The sequence below is a fragment of the Megalobrama amblycephala genome, linkage group LG6 (genome assembly GCF_018812025.1).
Source record: "Megalobrama amblycephala isolate DHTTF-2021 linkage group LG6, ASM1881202v1, whole genome shotgun sequence".
Taxonomy (NCBI): Eukaryota; Metazoa; Chordata; class Actinopteri; order Cypriniformes; family Xenocyprididae; genus Megalobrama; species Megalobrama amblycephala.
The window spans coordinates 18,614,441-18,641,921 of NC_063049.1; the positions used below are offsets into that span (position 1 = coordinate 18,614,441).

A 27,481-nucleotide genomic window follows, 5' to 3' on the forward strand; every position below is an offset into this window, starting at 1 on the left:
ACAAGCATCTAAGTAACCATCTAAAAGAGAAAACCGTTCCAAAAATTTCAAATCGACAACAGCGTCACATATTTGCAGAGAAATAATTCCTTTTTCTAGAATTTGTGCATGCAAAATCGTTGATTAATTCTGCCTTCACGTGCCATTGGAATGAACATAAATATGAGCTTACTATAGGTAAAATAAATTGTACATGAACAATTACATATGTGTAATTATTTGAAGCGTATTGTATGTTTTATACACAGCGAAATTTGCCTACATTTGACCGAAATAACAGAATCGTCAGCCACTGGACTATCTAGATAGCACTGTGAATGTTTATATGGTTGTCAGTGCATGGGACACCACATAGGCCTATAATTTTGTTTTTAATAAGATTTTCCCAATAAATAGGCAAAAATAAACCTGGTGTCCTCCATGCAGCGGCATGCACAGACCTCCGCGAGGGCAGGGGCGAAATCGCGTTCTGGGGGAGGAGAAATGGGAACGCGGGGGGCGGGGCACCGCTATGTAGAGACATCGATGGGACGGATTTTTCAGTCCCGCGCCCGCCCGCCCGCTTCCCGCAGGAATGATTTGATTTTCCCGCAGGAATGATTTGATTTTCCCGCAACCCGCGTCTCACCGCCCGCGCCCATCAAATCTTGTCCCGCGCCGCACTCTGTTGCGTTGGGTCCCGAAGATCTCTACCGGGATGCAACCGCAAACTGGGTACTTTCACTTTCGCGATCAAAGGGGCAGGGCTCTTTATATTCTCTCTGTATATATTGTATCATTAACTGTTAATTTTGTATCCGTATCTTTCCAGCTAAATATATACAAAACATGATTTAAAAAAAAATCATTATCTTAATCACTTGGTGGTGATTATCTTAATCCCTATTAGCTGGTGCCCCAGGGCACTCGCCCAATCCCGTCTATGGATAAACAGGTGTTACAATATATTCGGTTCCTGAAATATTCTGTTCCACTGGGTGGCGCTTACGCGAATATTCATGATATCATGCTATTGTGGGCGTGTCCTTGAGACAACGCGCAAGTGAATGGAACTGAAAATATTAGCACACGCTCCTCAAATTGCAGCTGTTTAATAGATTATTTCGAAATGTTAATAAAATATTCTTTTGAAATATAAACCTTTGGAGCTTTGTTTTGATGACAGTCTTCATGCCAGCAGCTACTTAAATAATGTTATTTTTGTTTAAAATATTATAATTATGATAGGAAATTATAGTTTAGTTTCGTTTTATTTAAAGTTTGACAAGGCAGGATATTGCAGCACAAAACCCTGAAATGTGTCAAACATAACACATACTCAAACAACCTTATGTAGCCTAATTTAAAACAATTTCAAAAGCAGTCAAATAAAATAATTCTGATAATAATATAATTTATTTCTTTGAGGTAATGCAGCACAAATGCACAGAAAAAAATAGACAGCTACTTTACAAGATGACGTTATAGCCTACTTGTTATTATCAACAATGTCATAATATGGTCTTGTTTTGCTTTTGTGATTCCACATTATACTCATCATCTTGAAAGTCGCTGTCTGTTTCAGATTGGATGTTCCCAAGTGTCAAGGCCCTGTTTAAATATTTACCTCAGAAGCTCACATTTTGCATTGCTTCATTTCACACATTGTTTTGAATTTCAATTTGAGTTACATTCATAGAGTAATTACTTCTGTACTTGTTATAATATTTAATGTAATTAATATTTATAAAGGCTACAACTGGATTTGTTGTTTTAAAAATTGAAATAAAAATAAGAAAAAATGAAAAAATCTAAAAAAAAGAAAAAAGAAAAAAAAAAGTCAATTTTCAGAATAATATTTTAAAGATAATTTTGTACAATCCAAATAAGCTTTACAGATCTTTAGTTTTAACAATGTTTGTCATGTTTTTCAACTGCACATGCACCTATAGGTCAATCAAGGTCAGTTACAATAACTTAGGACACTAAAGAGACCTTTCTACTGACTCTGAAAAACACCAGAATAAAGATGCCTAGAGTCTCTGATCACCTGTGAACGTGCCTTAGTCCTGCTGCAGGAGGTATGAAGACTGCAGATGTGAACAGAGGAGCAATAAACTGCAATGTCTGTAAGATACCTGAGACAGTGCTACAGGGAGACAGAAGGACAGCTGATTGTCCTTCCAGTGCCAAACCATAAGTCCCACCAGACATGTTTGAGAATGTGAATTGCCTTGATGGAAGAGTGGAACATCTCACAGCAAGTTCTAGCAAATCTGGTGCTGAGGATGAGATGCTCTGTAAAATAGCTGGTGCCACATCAGACTTTCAGATGTTCATCGAACGTCTATGAAATATGTTCAGTTTATGTCTCAGTTGTTGAATCTTTTTGTTTGTACAAACATTAGCCTACACGTTAAGTAATTTGCTGGAAAACAGTTGAAAGTGAAAAACTCAATGTGCACCAATATTGATTGAATAATAATCAAGAAATTAAGGTTGACATCGAATATTCACACCAGTCTATACCTTATTTTTATTAGGACACAGATACATTTGAGGTTTATTTCAAGTTGTCAACACTATGCAGTACTGTAGTCACAGAATGACAATGAAGAAAGCAGACTAATCAAACTATTCAAAAAAAAAATAAATAAATAAAAAATTAAAGCCTCAATAATAATAAAAACCGTAATAACAACCGTTTATCTGAATGCCTGTCCTGTACTCAATCAGGCAAAATAGCTTAGACGATTTATCATATTACACAAACTATGCATTGTTTTGAACATGTGAGCTGTTGACTAACATTGTATATTTTATTACCTTTTCGAAATAATCTATTAAACCGTTGTAATTTGAGGAGCATGTGCTAATATTTTCAGTTCCATTCACTTGCGCGTTGTCTCAAGGACACGCCCACAATAGCAGGATATCATGAATATTCGTGTACCCCAGTGGAACAGAATATTTCAGGAACCGAATATATTGTAACACCGGCCCTGCATGTAGTGGCTTTATTCACTTATCTCTGCATGTTGTATTTTTTTATGTTGTTGTAGTTCTATGATAATGCTTTAAATCCTGTCCTGCTTTGATATTTTGAAAGTTTTAATCATTGCATGATCCAGTCTAAATAATTTCTGCGCAAACTCACACAGACATCAAGATTCTGCGTATGAACCCCAACAATGGTGACAAAATTTTCAGATAAACAGATTAACTCTGAACAACACAAAACAAGCTACTAAAGTCACAAAAAAGATTTTTGTTTATTGTCACCATTGTTGAGGTTCATTTGCTGATTCATAATGTCTGTGTGAGTCTAAAAGCCACTGCTCAAAACTCAGGCGAGTAGCCAACAGAATGAAAGCTATATTTCCCCTGAATTGCCCAAGCTGGTTTAATGAAAACCAGAAAGTCAATTGAATATCATTTAATCACCACAGGCGACCTGTTGCTGACCATGTCCATCCCTTTATGACCACATTACCATCTTCTAATGGCTACTTCCAGCTGGATAATGCATCATGTCACAAAACTCAAATCATCTCAAACTGGTTTCTTGAACATGACAATGAGTTCTAATGACCTCTACAGTCACCAGATCTCAGTCCAGTAGTGCCTTTGGGATGTGCAGGAGCTGGAGTTTTGTGGCATGATAGCTTTTGTACAATGTTGAAAAACATTAGCAGTTGATAGGTTTAAAATAAAATATTGTAAAATAAAATTGTTTCATGGAAGAAAAAAATATTTAAAAAAGAAACAGGCCTATGTAATTCGTTGCTGTGACCCAGAAGAATGACCCTACTCTGTAGCTGTCTAAAATGTTTCTAAAATAGAGAAAAGAGAAATTTAAACATCACCAGAGTTAATTTTAAGAGCAGATGGTCTGGATGGAGTGCTAGTGTGTGAAGTAGGGATTTAAACATCAGTTATTTTTGGGAATAGAAATTATTATTATTATTATATAAATAACACTCATTAGCATACAGATGGATTACATCGTTTTATTAATATAAATGATGCATAAACAATCCGAATGATAAAAAGAGAAAAACATACAACCATATACTGATAGAGCAAGCAATAATCTGGGACAGCTTGTCTAAGATTATTTCTATGAGCAGGCCTAAGTAACCTGTTGTAAAGCACCGCTCATTCGACTCATATGTTTCAGCACTTCTACAGACACAATAAAGGTGCACAAGTGCCAGGCGCATTCTCTTCGACAGTGTATCCCAACCCTGCTCCTGGAGGCACACCAACAGTGCACATTTTTGATGTCTCCCTTATCTGACCCATACATTTTTAGGTCTTGCAATCTCTACTAATGGGCTTGAATCAGGTGTATCTGATTAGGAAGAGTTGGAAAATGTGTAGTGTTGGTGTGCCTCCAGGAACAGGGTTGGGAAACACTGCTCTACGAGTCGTCCTGACCATAAATATCTATGCTTTTAATAACATACTGGTTCTGATTGACGGACACGCATAATCTTCAGGAACACTGACATTTCTCTGTTCTTGCCTCGCTCTTCATAGCTCTGCTGCCGCCATGTTTACAACACCTCATTTTAGGGTAACACTTTACAATAAGGTTAGTTAATTAGTTAACATTAGTTGTCTTACATTAGCTAACATGAACTAATAATGAACTGCACTTATTAATCTTTGTTCATGTTAATTTCAACATTTTCTTATACATTATTAAAATCTTGTTAACATAATGCTCTGTGAACATGAACAAACTATGAACTGCTGTATTTTCATTAACTAACATTAACGAAGATTAGTAAATACAGTAACAAATGTATTGCTCATGGTTAGTTCATGTTAGTTAATACATTATAATGTTTAACTAATGAACCTTATTGTAGTGTTACCCATTTTAGAATACAAAAACAAAAATACTCAATGTTAAAAACTATAGATGTGTTAGATGTTGTAATAACCCCTGGTGATTTAGCTACCCTGAATGACAATATGCAATAATATTATCCTTTTTTGAATCAGTAAAGCCTATTGCATGGATTGAGACCAGAAGCAGATGGTTTGTTTCTTCTTTCAGTGACCAGTCATTCATTGATAGACAACAATTGTATGAAGGCACCCGCTAAGCAAACTTCAGATAGACTTTCAAAGCACCATAATGTCATGCAATCTAATCTAATTATCTGTTACAATAATGGAGCTGTAGAGATAACCAAGCAAAAATATTCATGATCAAAGATGTTTTCTCAAATAAGTACTATAGCATTTCCACAATATCTGTCCTATACCCATGAATCTGTATATTGTGATTTGAAATAACATTGCCAGGCCAAACTAAAACATGGGCTAGTGTAGAGAAAGGTTCACACTCAGTAAGTTTTGTGAGGCTTTATTCAAGTCATGGATCCAGGTCATGGAGGTATTAAAGTTACAAAGACCCAGATTGAAGTAGTTTCTTACAATCACCCCACAAAACACAGATTAAAAAAAAAGTTTCTGACGATCACCCCACAAAAAAAAAAAAAAAAAAAACGAAAAAAAGTTGACTTCATGTATCTACTCCTTCTTCTTTTTCTGGGTTTTCTTGAAGCACTTCCTGAAACAGAACATGCAGCTTTTGACAGTCACAAAAATAACAGTCACTAGAATGAGAATGAGAAAGCCAATGACGTCAAGTGAATGATACTGAATCCAGTTCAGCTCATGGGCTGCAGTTCTGAGATGGTCTGCCCCCTTGTGTCTCATGACAAACTCAGTCCAGAACACAGCCAGGTCCAGAGGCTCAATGGGACGGTCTCTGTGAATAGCTGAAAGCTCTGTCATTTTCTCCTTGTAGCTGTTAAGAGAAAAATGGAGGAAGTACTTTTATATTTTGTTGCATACAAAAGGATTGCATAATCTACACACAGAAAACATTTTGGTGAAGGATTTACTCTGAAACATGTTTCGCTCAGAAATTGCTAGTAAATTTCACAAATAATTAAAAATTTTGAAGAAGAAAGACTAAACATAACATGCCACTAAAGCCGCGTTTCCACCGAAATTACCCAGAACTTTTCTCCCAGGAACTTTTTGTTCCCCCCAGACCTGTTGCCTTCTGCGTTTCCACGCGGTCTAAAGTACCGTGAAGATTAGGCTAATTTGTCCGGTGACGTAGTACTGTGCGCAACTGTTTCTTCCTGTCAGTGACGGACCGTAATCATTCTTGTGCGACAGAAAAAGCAGTATGGAGGAGATTCAAGGAATGCTGCTTCTGCTCATGGTGTATTGGTTTACTAAAGAAATAATGAACCAAACGGCAGAAAACAGACGAGCACTGATAGTAAAGCGTATACAGAAAGTTCGTAATTCTCGATATAAAATGAGACAACGTGTCTTATCAGCAATTGCCGACATTGACCGTGAGATGGCTGGGACGAACGCCGCCATCGGGCAGAAAGAACAAGATTGGTAAGAAAACAATCAATCAAAATTATCCAGAGTTGTGAAGAATGTTATTATGGAATTTACTGCTGCGTGGAGTTGACCAATCAAATGCGGCGTGAATCCGACCAATCAGCATGTTCAGCGCCTAGTCCCACCCCCGAAAGTTCCTGAACTTTGAAAAAGTACCACCTCGCCATCAGGGACTTTTCTGAGGGGGAAATTTTACCCGGAACTTTTTTTAGTTCCTGGTTCCTGCGGTGGAAACACACCGAGTACCAGCCCAAAGTCCCTAGTTCCTGGGTAAAGTTCCTGCAGTGGAGACGGGGCTTAACATGCCACTTAGAGTTCAATATATTAATAGTATTATATGCTGTATGAATCAAAACAGAATGCATAAGTGCATAAACTGCATTTCATGCCCAGGCTGAACGTAATTCATATATTCACCTTTTGTCATTGATGACCTTTCTCAATGCAACCAGAAGTTTTTCTGAGGTCACATCAAAGATACTCAGGGCTTCTGCAACACCTCGAGACACTAAGCGCTGGGCGTTATCCCCTTGGTCTCCAAACAGAGGAAGCATCACCATTGGCACCCCATTACAGATTCCCTCATAGATTCCATGTGATCCGCCATGTGTAATAAAAGCCTTAATCTTAGGATGGCCTACAACACATAAGAAAACAACACATTCAGTATATTAGTGTGTTAACAAAAGACTTTGTAGTGAATTATAATATACCATGATAATTAAAACATCATGCACCCCCAGTCTCTTGCCATCAGCTCCAAAAAAAAGCTAATTTCTTTAAATCAAATGTCTTCCAGGAGGGTTAGAGGGTCAAAGGAGAATATAAACATACCCAAGAGATCGTTTTGTGGAAGCCATTTCATCAGTTTGACATTCTTTGGAGCATTTTCAGGGACTGGTCCAGTGTACCTCCATAGAACCTACAAATCAAAGAGAGCTAAAGGTTAATATGAAGCCATGTAATCCTAAACATACAGTATGATGACATGCATTATTTTGCATAACATTATTTTGTTTCACAAAATACATGGCTGGCCATCAGTAATTAGCATGGCAATGTTACAGAGGTAAGTACTGAAATGGTGCTATTATTCAAGCCAGAGCTGCATTTCAGTCAGGCCACTTTCGTCAAATGTATATTTATTATAATGATAAATGCATACAGTTAGTGTTGGCGGTATAGTTCTGTTCTGGGCAAAATCAACACGCCCGTTCATGCAGCCATGCTTGGACAGAGCGGGGAGAGCAGCAAGTCAAACCCCCCTTGGGGTACAGAACAGATCCAGTATCATACATAATTACAGTCACAATTACATGAGTTGTTGTAAACAGCTAAATACATGGGGAAGGATGATAAAATAAAATACTGTATGCAAAAGACAGTCGTAAACAGACAACAGATTAAAGATCCCAGCTAGGTGAAGTTGGGGATGGAGGGGGGAGTTTAATCAAAGTCCCTTTATTCCATAGTCTTTGGTTTAATGCAGCGTGCAGCTAAGCAATAGAGAGAGGCAGAATGAATGGGGATATATATGAACCGCTGTGATAAGTGTCACGTCTGGATTGGTACACGTCATAAACAGCTGACTATCAGCTGGTGCAAGCTTGACTGACGTTGCCTGCCTGAACTAACGCGATGCTTGATGTTTTTAACACAGGGGTGTCCAGTCCTGCTCCTGGAGGGCCACTGTCCTGCAAAGTTTAGCTCCAACCCCAATTAAACACACCAGCTAATCAAAGTCTTGGTGTACTACACACCTCCAGGCAGGTGAATTGAGACATGTTGAAGCTAAACTTGGCAGGACAGTGGCCCTCCAGGACCGAGTTTGGACACCCCTGGCTGTTAGTGTTACTGAATCCACATACTGACTAACATTTTTTTCAATAACCATGTACAGTAATTTTATTCAGCATCTTTATGCCATTAGCTGCCTTTGGTGCAAGAGTAAGAAATTTATAAAATAATAAAATTTGTAGCCATCAATGCACACATCACTGTATATTTGTAAATAATCTTATTTAGACAGTGAGGGAAAATAAATCGGCTGTAGTTTACATGTCTTATGAGTTTTGTGGACAATAAAATCACAGTTTTTAATTCAGTACATTTATGCTGTGATGAGATGGTCAGTTGGTCCTTGAATAACATCCCGGGGAAGTTGAAGGACTTAGAAAGTCCTAGAAACGGCTCAAGGAAGGAAAAAGTAACTTAATATAAAAGGGTCCTTAAACATGATCATCATAGAGTTAAATTAAAGTTTGCATTTCAATTGTAGTTATAAGCATTTAAAAAAGTATATTTTTTTCTTTTTTAAGTGTATCCACACTTACCCTCTGAGGTATTTGCCTAAATGCTTCAAAGAACTCTCTGGCTTTGGCCTCTGGTAACTGTGACACCATGGAGCCCAGAGTGAAGACCACAAACCCATGCTCTCCAGAACCATTCACAAACTCCTCCAGCTCCTACACAGAGGACAGACATGAGCATTGAACATAGATATCACTTTTCAAGTACACAATGGAGCATGCTTTCACTGTTAACAATAGGCGTAATTTGCTGGTGGGACATGTCCCGACACCTCACCACTTTTTGCCATGGTCAATATTGTCCCCAATACTTTTTGTAACATCTCGGTTGCATCACGGATGCATTTAAAAGAAACATTTCTAGTTGATTAGCAATTAGTTAGTTTTTGTTAAATAATGGGTGATCTGGCGCTGGGATGTGTTGTTTTTGAATGTCGAGTGCTCGTTCCCGCTGTTATCAGTGGTGTGTGTTGTTAACAGTGTTCTCTTGGCGCTCGTGCTGCGCAGTCTTCACACGGACGACGCACCAACTTTTTAATACAAAGTTACGCCACTGCTGTTAACACACTCTTTCTATGTAATCAGTTCTTCCTTACATTTATTTTTGTCCGCTCTCTCACACAAATACCGACATGAACTTGCATGTTCGAACTTCTGAAAAGCAGCATACTGCAACAAAACAGATCTACCTCTTGGTAAAAGAGTAACTTTCCCTATGTGTTTACTGAAAAGTACACAACATAATTACAATGGTGCTTCATGGTGTAAACACAAAGAAGCCCCTCATTTCCTCTCGAAGATTACAGTGGTCAAATGAAAAAATAAAAAGGAAAAAATACTTTGCCTGCAATCGTGCTGGATCAGTAAATGCATTTCACTATACTGTAAAAGACATGTGACGCAGTGAAATCTTTTTTTTTTTTTTGACACTTTTGTGCATGAGAATGACTCTTCTCATTAACATCTTACCTGTGTCAATGGACCCCTCTTTGCACAGTTGATGCCCCCTATTTGGACCATGTTTGGCATTTGAGGTTTTGGGAACTCAAAGGTAAAGTCGTACCTCAGAAGCCAGACTGCACCGTGCCCTAATAGCTCTTTGTATGTAGTGTCCTTCTGCAGATATCTACTGGCCAGTTCATCAGCGCCGGCAAACAGTATACGACAAAGGAACACATCAAAAACTGCCATAATCGTATTTTTTACTCTCTGAGGGAAAGTCATCTTATCTGAGTAACCGGTCATGAAGCGAGGAACAAAAGATGGAGGTGAGGGACACTGGGCGGCTGACTCGTCAAGCCCACAGGGAATCAGACGCAAGAAGTAAACGGCGGGTAGCGAGAAGGAATCGGCAAGGATAGTTCCACACGGCAGGAAAGGATCTGTAAGCAAAACATCAAATCCCGTCTCTCTTAGACTCTTCATCAGGGGCTCGTCGTACAGCAGCCATTCACAGGCTTTCAACTGCATATTTGTGAACTCTATCAGGTTCCTCAAATTTGCAACGATATCAATCAATTGCGGAGGCTTCTCAAACGCATTCTTCTCTATGTTGTCCAAGTTGGCCTTTAGATCAGCAAGGGTGTAGGGCACACGAAAAGACTTAGTGGTGTAATTGCCAGACGCCCTAATCTGAACACTAGTTTCAGGAGCCAGGACCACCATCTCATGACCCCTCTGAGACAGCTCTTCCACCAGGATCTTCATGCTCAACCAGTGGCTGCCATCCACTGGCATCACAAGCACCTTTCCAGCCTGCACAGGCTCTGAGGAGAACAAGCATAACCAGGCTAGGATCCCCAGAGCAGGAACACTCAGTGCTCTCACCATCCCTATAACGTTTGTGCAGCAGACAACAATAGACACGGTATTTAAGAAGCCTGGGAATGTTTTTAAATGAGGAAGTGCCTCTAAACTAGGCAAAAGGGGAGTGAGTGTTGATAGGTCTGGTTGCATGTGCAGCACAACTAATGAGCTCAGATTTTTTGCACTGTCACTGCACTGCGGTTTAAAGTCTAACAAGTGGGTTAAATGTAGCACTGGGTTAATTATTTCGAGAACGTACGAGCATATTAAAAACTCTCAGTTAGATAGCTATGTTTATACAAATGACCAAATGTCGGCAACAGGTTAATATGTTGGTAACACTTTTCAATAAGGTTCAACATGTTAACTTTAGTAGGTATCATGAATTAACACTGGAGAATATTTTAGCAGCATTTATTAATGTAGGCTAATGCTGTCCGTAACTTTTTTTGTGTTCAACATTTACAAAAAAATATATAATGAGCATGTACATCATGAAATTTTTTTTCCAGACCGTGTTTTTGTCTTGTCCTGAATCACTGCGGTACACCTATAATATGTGTTTTATTCGGGCTATTTTAGACTGGGTCGGCTCGGCACCGCTGCGGAGTAGCACAGTAGCCTACCTTCCTGACTTGTCATAGACATAAACAGAGAGAAGAAGCTCCGGCTTAAATGTTCTTCCGCAAGACGCATGCAGTTCTGTTTATTAACCCGTTAGAGCGCCACATACATTTTTAACATTTTTGAAATTTCAGACTATATATAAAAAATTACAAATTGACAAACTAAGGTTTTCTATTCAAAAATTTCATTCTTACAATGTCTTTTTTTTTTCTTCTTAATCATCATATCAGGACAAGTTGTATCACCATGACATTTCTGACTTTATTCCCCCCAAATTAAATAAAAATAAATATAAATAGTGGCTCAGGTCTAAGAGTTTTTTTATATCTCCAACAAATTAAATGTACTTTTCAAGGGTATCATGAATACTCAGAAATACTTGCTAGCATACAACTCAAGATTTTTTATGTATCTATGCCTACTTAACATCAAATATCTCTCTGTTTATTATTATATTTCATATAAAAATCATATGCACAGTGAATTCAAATCTAATGCTGTCATATTTATCACTGTCATTAGTTTTTACATCATTCAAAGGAACAATAACAGTGAAAGGTCTCGTTGTATTTGGACTAAATCACCGAATTTTAAATAGCCTACTATACCTACTCTTACTGTTTCTGTCTTTCTGATATAAAAGATATAGAAACAAAAACAGTAAGAGTAGTTTGGTAGTGTCTAGCAGCTGCCATCTATAGGCATCACCGACAGCTTCTAAGCCTTTCCTTATTCTTAAGAGTCTTTTATAAGTGTTTTTCAAACAGACATTACATTCTATAACCTTCCAGAATTACAGGAAATTTACGTGTAAATGTTTAATTAAAAAACATAAAAAATAAATAAATAAACTACAGACACACAGCACTTGTATAAGCCTATTAGGAACTAAGCTGTAAAGACTCACTTGTGATAAAGGTTTTGTTTTCTGGCTTACTGTTGCTCCAATCATGACCATGTTTGGCATCACCGGACGTGGGAATTCCAAGGAAAAGTCGAAACGCATAAACCAGAGAGCTGCACGGCTCATGATCTCCACCATCGATGCGTTTCTCTGCAGTACGCGTGAGGCGATCTCATCTGCACGAGCAAACAAATGCTTGCAAGCCGCAGGCTGCAGCAGATACCTTACCAAGTTCACACTTCTTTGCCAAAGATTCATGCGGTCAGTAAAGTGAGTTAAAGCTTGTGGAACATAAGAAGCTGGAATTGGACATTGACTGGCAAGAGCGTCGACACCACAAGGATGGTCTATTTGCATATAAATAGCTGGAATTGAGAGGTATTCACCAGCTATAGCTCCGATTGGCTCAAACGGGTCGGTGAGAATAGCATCAAAGTTGTAGTCTTGCAGTTTCTTCATCAAGTCCTTGTTGAAGAGTAGACCCTCAGCATTCCTCAGTATAAACATTTGCAGAACATCCAGTGAGAAGATGAAAGCCTGAAACTTGGCCAGGTCTGTCGAGATATCAATACTCAGAACTGTGTTAATTTCATCTGCTAATTTTGCTTCTAATTCAGCCTTGGTGTAGTTCACTGGATATGTCAGAGTGGTGGTATTCTGTGAAGGACCCATACTCAGACTCGCATCTGGGATGACGACCACCACCTGGTTTCCTCTCCTTCCCAGCTCCTCCACAATAGGCTTCATCCCTAACCAGTGACTGCCATCTGTTGGAATAACCAACAGTTTCCCAGCTTCAGCTGAACCCAAGAGGAACAGAACCAGGAGCAACCACACACCAGTCATTCTATTAGTGGTGTGAAGGACAGTGGCAGTTGAAGGAGATAAAGTAAGAAAAACACTCATGCAGTGTAACCACACAGGTTAAAGTACTATCTTAAGTGAGTTATGACTGGGTTCAAGGGGGTGGCGATGTTTGCAGTTAGTAGGATGTGCTCAATCCAAATATGGCATGTAAGAAATCAATGGGTCTTATTCACTAATAACTGTGGATTCTTCATATTTATGTGGACAGGAGAACTTCCCACAAAAAGTTTCCACCCAATACACATGCACAAACATGAATTTTTCCTTAACATTGTTCTAATGAATTAGGAATATTCTTAATTAGATCTTGATTATCCTAACACTGTTTAATGAACATTGTATGATGTAATACTAGAAAAGTAAAAGTAAAAATGAGCCAGAAAAGTAAAAATGTTTTTGTTTTGTTTTTCAAAGTACATACACAGTTCTAATATTACACATAAACTCATGAATTAATGGCATCAACTATTAGAGAATGCTGACCTGGACCACATGCTTAATGTTAATTCAAAAATATATGAAAATATATGCTTAATGAAAATGTCAAATATGTCAATTCACCAAAAGCCATATGGAAAACTCTGATGATATCATCAAATCTTACTCCGCGATTTGAAAATCCCATATATTTTCTTTCATTCCTGACCCTATACATCCTCAAATATCACAACAAGCATTTGACAAGTTGAAATGCATAAAATTGAAATTCATGCAAAGGTAGTGATAGCCAGAGAAAAACGTCCAGGAAAACGTGTGGTGCATCCAAATCACATATAGCTTTGATCATAACCCAACCAATTACACAGCTATAGACCACTGTTATAAGAATAAAGGACTTTCTAGTACTTCACACAACCATTTCTAGCACTTTAAAGCTCAAAAGTCTGAATATTATCTAATTTAAATGTTATTTTTAATGTGATGACCAAAACATTTTATTATTTTGTTTATCTTTCAAAGATTGTCCCCATTTGTAAAACAAAAATTTTCACAGTATAGGAAAATTAACACTTGTTAAAAAACAAACACCTTTATTTTAAAATCTAAAAAAGACATGAAATTACCACCTTAACCAGTAGATGGCAGCAGAAGAGCACTCATTGGCCCATTAGCCATTTCTACTCCCTAATATAGCCTAGTTTTTTCACATTTTGCTTTTGAATTTATTTTTAGACATTTATTTTTTAGACATTATCAAATCACTATTAAACATTACAAATGTACACATTTGCAGTCCTATTATTGAACTCATGTCCTGAACCAGATAGCTATAATTTACTTGTTTTTCTCTTTTATTAAACAATTACAAATTATACTGTTACATGTAGTAATATGTTAATCCTGCAATAAAAAATATATTACTTTGCATTACTAGCTGCCATACCCAATTGATGCCCACATTAATCAAGATTTTGCATAGTCTTACTAGTAAGTGTCTTTAAATGACATGTGACTCAGAGAAATCTCTGTATTTTGTGCACAACTTAGAACATATGAGAATGATATCTTACCTTTGTCAGTGGACCCCTCTTTGCACAGTTGATGCCCCCTATGTGGACCATGTTTGGCATTTGAGGTTTGGGGAACTCAAAGGTAAAGTCGTACCTATGAAGCCAGACTGCACCGTTCCCTAATAGCTCTTCGTATGTAGTGTCCTTCTGCAGATATCTACTGGCCAGTTCATCAAAGCTAGTATACAGTTTACGGCAAAGGAACATTTCAAAAAGGGTCACAAGCAAATTTGTTACTCTCTGAGGGAAAGTCATCTTATCTGAGTAACCAGTGATGAAACGCGGGATAAAAGACGGAGGCGAGGGACACTGGGCGGCTGACTCATCAAGCCGACAGGGAATTCCGTGCAAGAAGTAAACAGGGGGAAGTGAGAGGGAGTCGGCAAGGATAGTGCCACACGGCAGGAAAGGATCGGTGAGCAAAATATCAAATCCCGTCTCTCTTAGACTCTTCATCAGGGGCTTATTGTACAGCAGCCCTTCACAAGCTTTCACATGCATATTTGTGAACTCTATCAGGTTCCCCAAATTCTCAAAAAAATCAGTCAATTGCGGAGGCTTCTCAATTGCATTCTTCTTAATGTGGTCCAAGATGGCATTCATCTCAGCATCGGTGTAGGGCACACGAAAAGACTTAGTGGTGTAATTGCCAGACGCCCTAATCAGAACACTAGATTCAGGGACCAGGACCACCATCTCATGACCCCTCTGAGACAGCTCTTCCACCAGGATCTTCATGCTCAACCAGTGGCTGCCATCCACTGGCATGACAAGCACCTTCCCAGCCTGCACAGGCTCTGAGGAGAACAAGCATAACCAGGCTAGGATCCCCAGAGTGGAAAACATCAGTACTCTCACCATTCTACTGTTTGTACAGTATACGGAGATTCGTTTAAGAAGCCTGGCAATGTTTTTAAAAGAGGAGGGGCCTCAAAACTAGACAAAAGGGGAGTGAGTGTTGATAAGCCACTTGTTGCATCAGCTCAGATTTTAAGCTGTCACTGCCCTGTGGTTTAAAGTCTAACAAGTGGGTTAAATGTAGCTCTGGATTAATTATTTCAAGAAGCATATAAAAACCTTCTCAGTTATATAGAGATAGCTGTGTTCATACAAAGTGCAAGAGGACCAAATATCAGCAACAGGTTCATATATTGTTAACACATTTCAATAAGGTTTAACATGTTAACATTAGTAAATGCATTAGGTATCATGAACTAACAATACTTTTACAGCATTTATTAAAGGCAGGGTAGGTGATTTGTTCTAGAAACCTTTTTTTTTTTTTGTTATGCTGGTTGAAAGTTTTTTTCAGATCCTGATAGCAATCACTAAGTTAAATGGTCTAAATGAATTTCTCGTCTGTGGAAGGCGTAGGGCCATAAAATGTTCGTTCAATCATTGAATTCGGTCTGTATGCAATGAAACGTATGTATTTCCATACCTCTGCCACCGCGCACCCTGCTCACGCAGACATCAAGTCATCAGCGCGTTTCATGCGATCCAGAGTTAGAAAGACGTCAGTCACCGAACAATGCAACAGCTGCCCTTAACCAAAACTACAAGCTTATGCTGCGTTCACACCATAATACTGTAATTTGAGAGATGGAAACCTGTAACGTTATACTCGGAGCGGTTCATGATTCAAATTTAACACTATCAATGCCGAAATAAATCTGCAGCAGTCAGGTTGTACAGGTCAGAGCGCTTTGAGCTGTTTATGTTTGTTATTATTGTAATGTTATGTGCTTTGAGACATGAGGTAGTTTAGCGCCGTGACGCTTCTGTTTGCTGCCTGCTATAGGCGTTCATGTGTTTTGGAGGAGGCGTGGCTTTGTCCAGCGCTCTGAAGGGAGCAAAGCTAGCTCACTTTCAAAGCTCTTGCTAGCCTCTCCGAGAATTGCCTACAATACCTTTCAAAAGGTATTAATTCAAAAATAAATTATCATGAATCTATTATGAACAGACATGAATAATTACATTGAACAATAGTATTTATAAATCAGCACTGACCTAGGTTAATAAATCATTTCCAAAAAGATAAAAAGCTTTTGCATCCTTTTTTTTCTCCTTCATTATCATATCAGGACAGTTGTATCACCAGCCCTGACATTTAAAAAAAAAAAAAAAATATGCCTCCCAAAAATATCAATTTATTTTAATTCAAAAATTAAAAGAATGACCATCATAGAAAATGTATATTCAAGTAATTGTATGCATGTATTGCATTTTTTAATTGAATAAATTGATTAGACAAAAAATAAGTGTCAGGTTACTGACAGTATTTATATTAACAAATACATTTAATATTTATTTGTTTTTCATCTCAAAATTGTTTATAAACCCATAAATAATTCAAGAAATAAAGAAAGAAAAAGGTCACTTTTCTGGTTCATAAATACAGAAAAAAAATTTCAAGGTTAAATTTATTGCTTTTATTTTTAACCTTTATCCTTAAAAGTGGTGTGCTACTTTCAAAACAGTTATGCAAGTCTCTGCAGTCTGACTCTAGTAGGATTGCCTCATATATTTTGCAACTCAGTAATTATTCCCAGCTCCTCCCTCACATAAGTGGGTCAAAAATGGTCAAAAGCACACTATTTGAATGAAAGAATCTTCTGAGAAAAAGGCTACAGCCCACATTTTTTACACTTGAGGACCTATTTGCCACTTAATCATTCTTTCATAATGCATCCACACCCTACTTAACATCAAAACCAGTGTCTCTCTCTGGTTATTGGTCACACAAATCTTATTATGTATACACTGAATTCAATATAATGTCATCAATATCCAATGCTTACTATGAATAAGCCCTTATGATTCAGCTATTTTCGAAGTGCATTTTTAGTTCATGTTAACTAATGTTATCTAATGAACCTTATTGTAAAGTGTTACCCAATTAATGAATGAAGCGCACTAAAAAAATGTATGACAAAGCCCTAAAACAGACAATTAATCATCATAATCATCAAAGCCCTGAAACTGACAAATAATTGGCAATTATTTTTAGACAGTTAATCACCAGCCAATTTCATAATTGAACATTTTTAAACATTGAGTCAGTCAGTTGCGGAGGCTTCTCAATTGCATTCTTCTTTATGTGGTCCAAGATGGCATTCATCTCAGCATCGGTGTAGGGCACACGAAAAGACTTAGTGGTGTAATTGCCAGACGCCCTAATCAGAACACTAGTTTCAGGGACCAGGACCACCGTCTCATGACCCCTCTGAGACAGCTCTTCCACCAGGATCTTCATGCTCAACCAGTGGCTGCCATCCACTGGCATTACAAGCACCTTTCCAGCCTGCACAGGCTCTGAGGAGAACAAGCATAACCAGGCTAGGATCCCCAGAGCGGGAACACTCAGTGCTCTCATCATCCCTCTAACGTTTGTACAGTAGTCAGTAAAAGTTTGTGCAGATATACATTTAAAATGCCTGGGAATGTTTTCAAATGAGGAGGTTCCTATAAACTAGACAAAAGGGGAGTGAGTGCTGATAAGTCTCTAGCTGCTTGTGCATAAAGCACAACTGATTAGCTCAGACTTTTATGCTATGCCACTGCACTGTGGTTTTAAAGTCTAACAAGTGGGTTAAATGTAGCTCTGGGTTAATATTTCAAGAATGTGCAAGCATGAAGAACTGTCACAGTTACCTAGTGATAGCTGTGTTCATACAAAGGTAAAGAGGACCAAATGTCTGCAACAGGTTAATATGTTGGTAACACTTTTGTCATGTTAGCATAATATAACAATAAACTTATTAATATGCTCATTGATTTCTACATATACAAATAGTTTTAACTTTTCAATCTACATTAATCTATTATAAATAAACATGAATAACAATGAATAATAATATTTATAAATCAGCACTGACCTAGATTAATACATTGTTTTTTAAATAAATCATTTTTAAAAAGGTAAAAGTGAAAAAAAAAAAAAAATCATATTGGTGAGTTACACCACATGAACCAAACTAACTTTGCCTTGTCATAAAAAGGTCAAATTATCTGATATTTTAAGATACTTTTTGACCTTTGTCTGCAGGGGTTAACTTTATGATATAATTTCATGTTTTCTGTTTTTATTCCTGCATTTATGCAGGAATATATGTTTTTATTCCTGCATAAAATTTTTCCATATCAGGACTTAAAAAAAGGACATAATAAAAAATCATCTGGTCCTTGCCAGGTCTTAAAATTTAGAAAAAATAACCTCAGATGTACAACAACACATGACATATTACAACGTATCATTATTTATTTAACAAAAATAAAGCCAAGATGGAAAAACCATGGGTGACAAACTAAGAACACCCTATGATTCAGCTGCTTATAGATCTACTTTTAGCAGCAATAACTTGAGTAATCATTTTCTGTATTTCTGTATTTACTGACTTTATAAGTCTCTCACATCATTCTGGAGGACTTTTGGCCCATTCTTCTTTACAATGTTGCTCCAGTTTATTGAGGTTTGTGGGCATTTGTTTATGCACAGCTCTCGCCAAAGCTTTTCAGTCAGGATGAGTTCTGGACTTGACCGTGTTGTGAGGGTTGTTAAGCTCATTGTGGTGTTTCATGCAGAAACCGTTCTCACGTGCGCTAATTAAATAGGGCTGTCAATAAATTTTTTTTTTTAATTGCGATTAATCGCACACTTTACTATCCCATGAGGCCATGGGAGAGGATTTGTGAATGGCAGTAAAGTGACGCAACTGACGCTGGTAGGTCACATGATAATGCATGCCAGGATGTTGTACATCCAGATTACATTTTAATGACTTGCACTCATCCTATATAGAATATACTTTTTTTGTGGTTGTGAAGTAATTAATTAAAATAAGTACCTTCTCAAGAGAGTATGCAATTTCGGATGCAGCCATTGAGTAGACTCTCTTCCTTATGTCAAACTAAAGGCTATCAGCTTATAAAAAAATAAAAATTTTTTTGGAATGATTATACTCTGTCCTCTTACAGACATGCTCTTACATATAAAAAAAAGACCCAAACAGTTTTTTGCTCTTTCTCAGCCCATTAGACAGAGGTGTAAAGAGTACCTGAAAAACATACTTGAGTAAGATACCTTACAGTGACAATGACTCCATAACAAGTTACAAGTAACCAATTCCAATACGATTTGAGTAAAAGTCTTAGGCCCGGTTTCACAGACAGGGCTTAGGCTAAGCCAGGATTAAGCCTTATTTCAATTAGGATATTTAAGTAGCTTTTATAAACATACCCTAGAAAAAACATTACTGGTGTGCATCTTGAGACAAAACAATGGCTCTGACATATTTTAAGATATAAGTTGCTTATATAAATCAGCTCTAACATGCATTTTAGTCTAAGACTAGCTTCAGCCTTGTCTGTGAAACCGGGGGTTTGAGTATCTTATTTTAACAGTACTTAAGTCGCATGGGAACATTTTCATTTTTGGGTGAACTATACCTTTAAGGGACAATGCTATGTCAGAGGACAGACAGCTTGAAAGTGTCTGTTCCACCTTAGGCATCGCCCCATACCTGTGCCGTTTCAACCCCAAGATGTTTGAGTAGTTTGTGACTTGAGGGGCTGAAAACAGGGGCAGAAAACAATTTCCTCCACAATCCGGAAAAAAAATGCCCTCCTCAAAGAGTGTCATTAGCGGGAGCCACTCACAATGCACACACTCTCATAGCGCAAGTTCCCTCGAAAGGGAACAAACCCAAAAAAAAAGACATGAAATTATCACTATAACCAGTAGATGGCGGCAGAGGAGCACTCATTGGTTTCATTTGCCATTTCCACTCAGCCTAGTTTTCATTCCATAAATTTTGCTTTTAAATTTATTAACTTCACAATAAATCTATTTACATTGTGTCTCCAATTATGTCATAATGATAGGATTTGTGCGCATGTAAAACTTAGTAAACATGCGCTAAACAAACTCATTCAGCGTTTTTAGAGATACTGAGTGAATTCTCACTACCGGTAACTTAAACATCTGTAATTGGTCATTATTTTCAACAGAAATGCCTGTGATTGGCTACAATAGGCCTACTCAATGCTACAAAATCACGTTGTAAATAAATAGACACATTTGCAGAGTATTTTGTGCACAACTTAGAACATATGAGAATGATATGCTCATGAACATCTTACCTTTGACAGTGGACCCCTCTTTGCACAGTTGATGCCCCCTATGTGGACCATGTTTGGCATTTGAGGTTTTGGGAACTCAAAGGTAAAGTCGTACCTCAGAAGCCAGACTGCACCGTTCCCTAATAGCTCTTTGTATGTAGTGTCCTTCTGCAGATATCTACTGGCCAGTTCATCAGCGCTGGCAAAAAGTTTACGGCAAAGGAACTTTTCAAAAACTGACAAAAGTGTGTTTATTGCTCTCTGAGGGAAAGTCATCTTATCTGAGTAACCGGTGAAGAAGCGCGGGACAAAAGATGGAGGCGAGGGACACTGGGCGGCTGACTCGTCAAGCCGACAGGGAATTCCACGCAAGAAGTAAATGGCGGGAAGTGAGAAGGAATCGGCAAGGATAGTTCCACACGGCAGGAAAGGATCGGTGAGCAAAGCATCAAATCCCGTCTCTCTTAGACTCTTCATCAGGGGCTCGTCGTACAGCAGCCCTTCACAAGCTTTCACCTGCATTTCTGTGAACTGCATCAGGTTCCCCAAATTCTTAAAGATATCAGTCAATTGTGGAGGCTTCTCAAATGCACTCTTCTTTATGTGGTCCAAGTTGGCATTCAGCTCAGCAAGGGTGTAGGGCACACGAAAAGACTTAGTGGTGTAATTGCCAGACGCCCTAATCAGAACACTAGATTCAGGGACCAGGACCACCGTCTCATGACCCCTCTGAGACAGCTCTTCCACCAGGATCTTCATGCTCAACCAGTGGCTGCCATCCACTGGCATCACAAGCACCTTCCCAGCCTGCACAGGCTCTGAGGAGAACAAGCATAACCAGGCTAGGATCCCCAGAGCGGGAACACTCAGTGCTCTCATCATCCCTCTAACGTTTGTACAGTAGTCAGTAAAGGTTTGTGCAGATATACATTTAAAGTTCCGGGGAATGTTTTCAAATGAGGAGGTTCCTATAAACTAGACAAAAGGGGAGCGAGTGCTGATAGGTCTCTAGCTGCTTGTGCATAAAGCACAACTGATTAGCTCAAACTGATATGCTATGCCACTGCACTGTGGTTTTAAAGTCTAACAAGTGGGTTAAATGTAGCTCTGGGTTAATATTTCAAGAATGTGCAAGCATGAAGAACTGTCACAGTTATCTAGAGATAGCTGTGTTCATACAAAGGTAAAGAGGACCAAATGTCTGCATCAGGTTAATATGTTGGTAACACTTTTGTCATGTTAGCATAATATAACAATAAACTTTTACAGAATTTATTAATATGCTCATTGATTTCTACATATACAAATAGTTCAATCTGTATAAACTAACATTAATCTATTATAACAAACATGAATAACAATGAATAATAATATTTATAAATCAGCACTGACCTAGATTAATACATTTTTTAAATCTCTGTATTTAAAAAATGCATTTAGATACTACTTATAGTACATTTGAACCCATAGTGTACTACAAGTGGTAGCTAAATACATTTTTTAAATACAGAGATAGTATATTAAAAAAACATTTTAGTTCATATTTCATGGTGTCTCAAAATAGCACAGTTGAGTACACTTAGATGTTCTTAAGATGATCTTAAGTAGTACTAAAGAAGAATTGTTAGTATATTAAGTACAAAATGAGTGTGTGAAAATAGAGCACTTTAAGTACATTATAGAAGTGTACTTTTTTTCACCTGGGATTTTAAGATACTTTTTGACCTTTGTCTGCAGAGGTTATCTTTATGATATCATTTCATGGTTTATGTTTTTTTTTTTTTTTTCTGCATGTATGTTTATTGTCTCACAACTATTAAAAAAGATTAAGCCAAACTACATAATGATTAATTTTGGTTACACTTTATTTTGATAGTTCACATATATTAAGCAGAGTCTATTAATACTTTAATGACTGCTAGTTGACATGTAGCTGCAAAGTTACTTATGGTTAGAAGAATCTCTAAAGTGGACCATCAATATAAAATGTTACCTTAATTTTTTAAGAATTTCATTCTTTTCAATCTTTCTTCATTATGAAATCAGGACAGTTGTATCACCCTGACAATTTGTATCACCATGCAAATTTCTCCCAAAAAATGTCAAAATTAATTTTAACTAAAAAATTAAACACATCATAATCATAGAAGAGATGTATTTGTAAATATGAATTGGATTTTAATTGATCAGACAAAAACTAAATGCCAGGTCATTGATAGAAATATTAACAAACTGAGCCAAGCGTAATATATTCCAAAGTTTTTTCCCCTCACAATTGTTTATAAATCCATAAATCATTAAAGAATTTAAGAAAGAAAAAAGTCACTTCTCTGGTTCATAAGTACAGTGTTTGTTAGAGGTCAAAGTTATTGCTTTTATCTTTACCGTTTGACATAATTTTCAAAACAATTCTGCAAGTCACTATGGTCTGTCAGTATATTGCCTCACATCTCGTGCAAACTGAGTGATTATTCCTAGCTCCTCCCTAAACACACACAAGGCATTCACAAATCATGAACTCTCACATACAAGGTGCTGTGGCGTGAGGGGCTTAAGTGGTCAAAGGCACACTACTCTGAATGAAAGAAAGTGCAGACAGAAAGATTACAGACCACATTTTTACACATGATGATCTGTTTGCCACTTAATAAATTATTTCATAATTAAAATACCTACAATAGATAAAAACAATTTATGTTTAAACAAAGTCTAAAGCAAATGAGTATGATTAAAATTCTAATGAATGTACATAAATGACAAAAGGTCTAGAGCCAAACATATCTGAATCTAAAAGCCTGCACTGATGTTTCAGATTCAGTACACAAGTAAATCTAACATGATCCATGATAACATGATATTAAATCATGATGCAGGTGGAAACAGTGGCTTTAGCAGGTCTCTTAAAATGTACTTAAAAATGTACTTTTAAAGGTTTAAATGTTGTCATGTTTACTCAAAGAGCTACTAATACAGTATAGATTAGAATGCATCCACACCCTTAACATCAAATCTAATGTTTCTCTTTCTCTCTGGTTATCTGTCACACAAATCTTATTATATGCTGAATTTGAATCTAATGTCTAAATGCCATCAATATCAAATGCTTACAAATACTGTAAGCCCTTCTGAATTCAGCTATTAATGTTCTAATCAGTTTGGTAAAAAACGGTTTGCTGTTCTTGTCTATGTGAAATATGAAAGAATGTGGTCTAGATATAAAAATCTACTTTTTTATATTACTCATCCAAGAGTGTTATTTTGAATTACAATACGGCACTGATTCCGCAATGGGAACAGATGATGGACCTTTTTCACATTTCTAATGTTCTCAGAAGCAGACGATGGGTGAACTTCTAATTAGTGAACGAAAAAATAAAACAGGTCCGAAGAGAGAAAGGTGTTAAATTTGCCGTCACTCCCTCAGCCCTTGCATTGGAAACACACAGCAGCATTAACTATTTGCATAAAACACATCCAAATATATGACACTACCTAAAGACATGCCATTATGTGACAGCCATTTCAGGATAACTGTGCAAGACAGGTGTAGTCTCAGATTGGAAGTTAGTGCAGAGCTGACGATAGCCTACCCCGCCTCCACCACCAACCCTAACCTTAATGAGGCTATAATCTCCACCCTAACTTCCGGTCTGACATGGCTGTCCTGAAACTTCTGTGATGTATGGTGCTGTGGCTCTACAGTAGATGCTATTGGCTCTCGCTTGAGAGCACACACAACAAAGCCAAGTGTGTCTTGTCAAAACACAAGAAACACCTATACATTTTGATGATATATATAATTAGGACACCCTATTGAATTCCATGGTTCCCTTTCAGTCGGTCACTTTGACGTTACGTCAGAGACTGACGAAATGGGGTCTCGCCCGAGAGCCCAATCACCTTCGAGTGTTAACAAAACGAGCCAATGATACGAGAAGTATCTTGGTCTGCGGAATTTGCATGCGCAAGTCCCGCCCCACACAGTGGGAATATAAGGAGCAGCGCGAGCAACACGCATTCAAGCTTTCGCTTTGGAGCCGAGCGCATCGTGCCTTCACCGGAGTGTTTTCAGCGAGTCTCTGCAGTACTGGTGTGACGGCGCATCTCAGCGGATTCCAGTGTTCCTGCCTTGCCTGTTTCCCCTGAGCGCTTCAGTGCTAATTTCTGAAAGAACTAACGGGTTTCCAGGTCGCGTCTTTTTCAAGATGTCGTACCGCCCGTGTGTTTCTGGGTGCGGTCGGTATATGGCGCCTCTTGACGGCCATGATCGCTGTCTCACGTGCTTGGGCTTCCAGCACGCTGAAGCAGCGTTAGTGGATGGTTCATGTTCTCATTGTGGGAACATGACTATCAAGATGCTTAGATCTAGACTCAATTACCTTAAACAGTATCGAGTCCCCTCTGCCACACCCGTTCTTCGGCTGGTGGCCAGGGTGATCTGAGGGTTACGGTCTGGAATAACCCGACGAGCCAGCCTCCTCGGGCCACGCCCCCCTCTCAAGCATCTCAGCCAGTGGAGCTTCCGGATGGGCCTGCTGCCTCCCCTTCTGGGGGACCCAGCGTCTCATTCGGGGCTCCGGAGGATGATCGTATGTTGATCGCTGCATCAGGCGGGTTTGAGTCCTCGGGAGATGAAGACTCGGCTGCGGTGCCTCCCCCTGGGAGAGCAGCGTTGTCCGAGTCAGATCCCGAGCTGACGGCCATGCTTGCCCGGGCAGCCGAGAGCATTGGGTTGGAGTGGAATCCTCCACCCCGCCCTGAACGCTCACGGTTGGATGATTGGTTCCTAGGGGCTGCACGCTCTGGTGAATGCCAGGGTCCCCCTCTGGTTCCTTTCTTCCCGGAGGTGCATGAGGAGGTTACCAGTTCATGGAGGGCACCTTTAACTGCCCGAAATCGTTCTGGCGCCTCCTCCGCCTTCACCTCCCTCGATGGCAGAGCGGCTAAAGGGTATGCTGGGGTACCCCCTGTGGAGCGTTCGGTTGCGATGCAATTGTGTCCTCCGAGTGCTTCCACGTGGCGTGGTGATCCTAAGCTCCCGTCCAAAGCCTGTAAGTTCTCGTCCACACTTGTGGCCAAGGCTTACAGAGCTGCGGGTCAGGCTGCCTCCGCCCTGCATGCCATGGCCACCTTGCAGGTTTACCAGGCTAAGGTGCTCAAAGGCTTGCATGAGGCGGGTGCTGACCAAGCGGCCCTCCAGGAGGCCCGCACGGCCGCCGACCTTGCCCTTCGGGTGACTAAGGTTATGGCGTGCTCAATTGGTCAGGTGATGTCCACCTTGGTGGTCCAGGAGCGCCACCTATGGCTGAACCTGGCAGACATAAGGGAGTCGGACCGGACTCAGCTCCTTAACTCCCCTGTCTCTCAGGCCGGCCTTTTCGGCGACGCAGTCAAGGTTGTTGCCCAGCAATTCTCGGCCGCCCAGAGACAGTCTGAGGCGATCAGCCATATCCTGCCCCGGCGGCCCACTGCTGCTCCTACTTCGCCGCCGGCTCAGGTGCCTCAGCCTGCTCGTCACCGAGGTCGCCCTCCCGCGGCTTCCTCCACTCCCGCTCGGCCACAGCAGCAGCCTCCACCCTGGCCGCAGCGAGGAGACAGCCGTGGGAAGGTGACACAGCCCGCCCCTCCACCTGCAAAGCGTCAGGCTAAGAAGCGGCGGTCCTCAGACGGGCGACCCGGAGTCGGAGACGACAGCTCTTCAGGAGTTGGTAGAAGGCCCGCTCCTTCCCCCGGAGGAGGGCCGGGGGAGAACCATTCCATCCTCGCCGCTGGCACCGCCAGCGGTACCCATATCCTCACAGAAAGAGCTGTTTCCTCTACCTCCGGGTCCCAAGAGGGCACGGTTGACAGTGTCTGTTTCTCAACACTCTCTTCCTCTCGCCCCTCTTCCTTTGCAGAGCCGGTCCGAGAATGCTATGCCTTCTCACGGAGCCCCCTCTGTCATTCCACGGATTCAGACGCCACCTCGTTTACGGGACGCTACGCCTCCCATACTAAGTCCATCTGTTCCGTTTCGCTGCTCCACTGAGGGTACACCTGTGGTCCCGTTGACCCCGCTGGCACGGTTTCTGGGCACCTGGTTAGAGCTTCCCAACCTGTCCCGCTGGCTTATTTGGACAATCAGGCTCGGCTACGCGATTCAGTTTGCTCGGCGTCCCCCCAGGTCCAACCAAGAGAAGAGCAAACTTTGCCCAGTGCAGAGGATCTCTTTTCTCGGTATGGAAATAGACTCGGTCACCATGTACGCGCAGTCTCTGCTGAACTGCCTGAATCAATTCAATGGCAAAACAGCGGTCCCACTGAAACTTTTTCAGAGGCTCCTGGGGCATATGGCTTCCACAGCGGCAGTTATTCCGCTGGGGTTGCTCCATATGAGACCGCTTCAGCATTGGCTTCATGGCCGGGTCCCGAGATGGGCATGGCATCAGGGCACGCTCCGGGTGACCATCACCCCAGCTTGCCGTCTAACTCTCTCCGTGGCGGGACCTGAGTTTTCTTTGGGGGGAGTCCCCTTAGAGCCAGTGTCCAGGCATGTTGCTGTGTCAACGGATGCCTATGCTACGGGGTGGGGTGCCATGTGCAATGGTCATGCCCCAACTTCAGTGGCATGTCAATTGCCTCGAGTTGCTGGCAGTACACCTTGCTCTGCACCGCTTCAAGGCCCTGCTGAGAGGCAAGCATGTACTGGTCCGTACAGACAATACGGTGACAGTAGCGTACATCAACCGTCAGGGAGGTCTATGCTCTCGCCGTATGTCGCAACTCGCTCGCCATCTCCTTTTATGGAGTCAGAAGCATCTGAAGTCGCTTTGTGCCATTCACATCCCGGGCCGACTCAATCGTGCAGCCGACGAGCTCTCACGACAGCAGTCCAGTCCTGGGGAATGGAGACTCCATCCCCTGTCGGTCCA

The 27,481-nt window shown here is 39.9% G+C and overlaps 1 protein-coding gene across 8 annotated transcripts in view; it reads right to left on the reverse strand.

Moving 5' to 3' along the window:
- Positions 1-5,343: 5,343 nt before the first annotated feature.
- LOC125270030 (UDP-glucuronosyltransferase-like) overlaps positions 5,344-27,481 on the reverse strand; it is a 36,040-nt gene continuing 13,902 nt past the window's right edge. For 3 of the 8 annotated variants that reach the window (XM_048193210.1, XM_048193216.1, XM_048193215.1), the window contains exons 2-5: positions 8,760-8,891; positions 7,261-7,348; positions 6,844-7,063; positions 5,344-5,806 (exon numbers count right to left, since the gene is read on the reverse strand). In XM_048193210.1, coding sequence (XP_048049167.1) covers positions 5,527-5,806; positions 6,844-7,063; positions 7,261-7,348; positions 8,760-8,891 — 720 coding nt within the window. In that variant the 3' untranslated portion in view covers positions 5,344-5,526. Of the gene's footprint in view, positions 5,807-6,843; positions 7,064-7,260; positions 7,349-8,759; positions 8,892-9,704; positions 10,986-12,075; positions 12,970-14,450; positions 15,330-17,550; positions 17,896-20,591; positions 21,615-27,481 lie in introns of those variants that run through there. The other 5 variants (XM_048193214.1, XM_048193213.1, XM_048193212.1 and 2 more) reach the window with 5 other exon arrangements.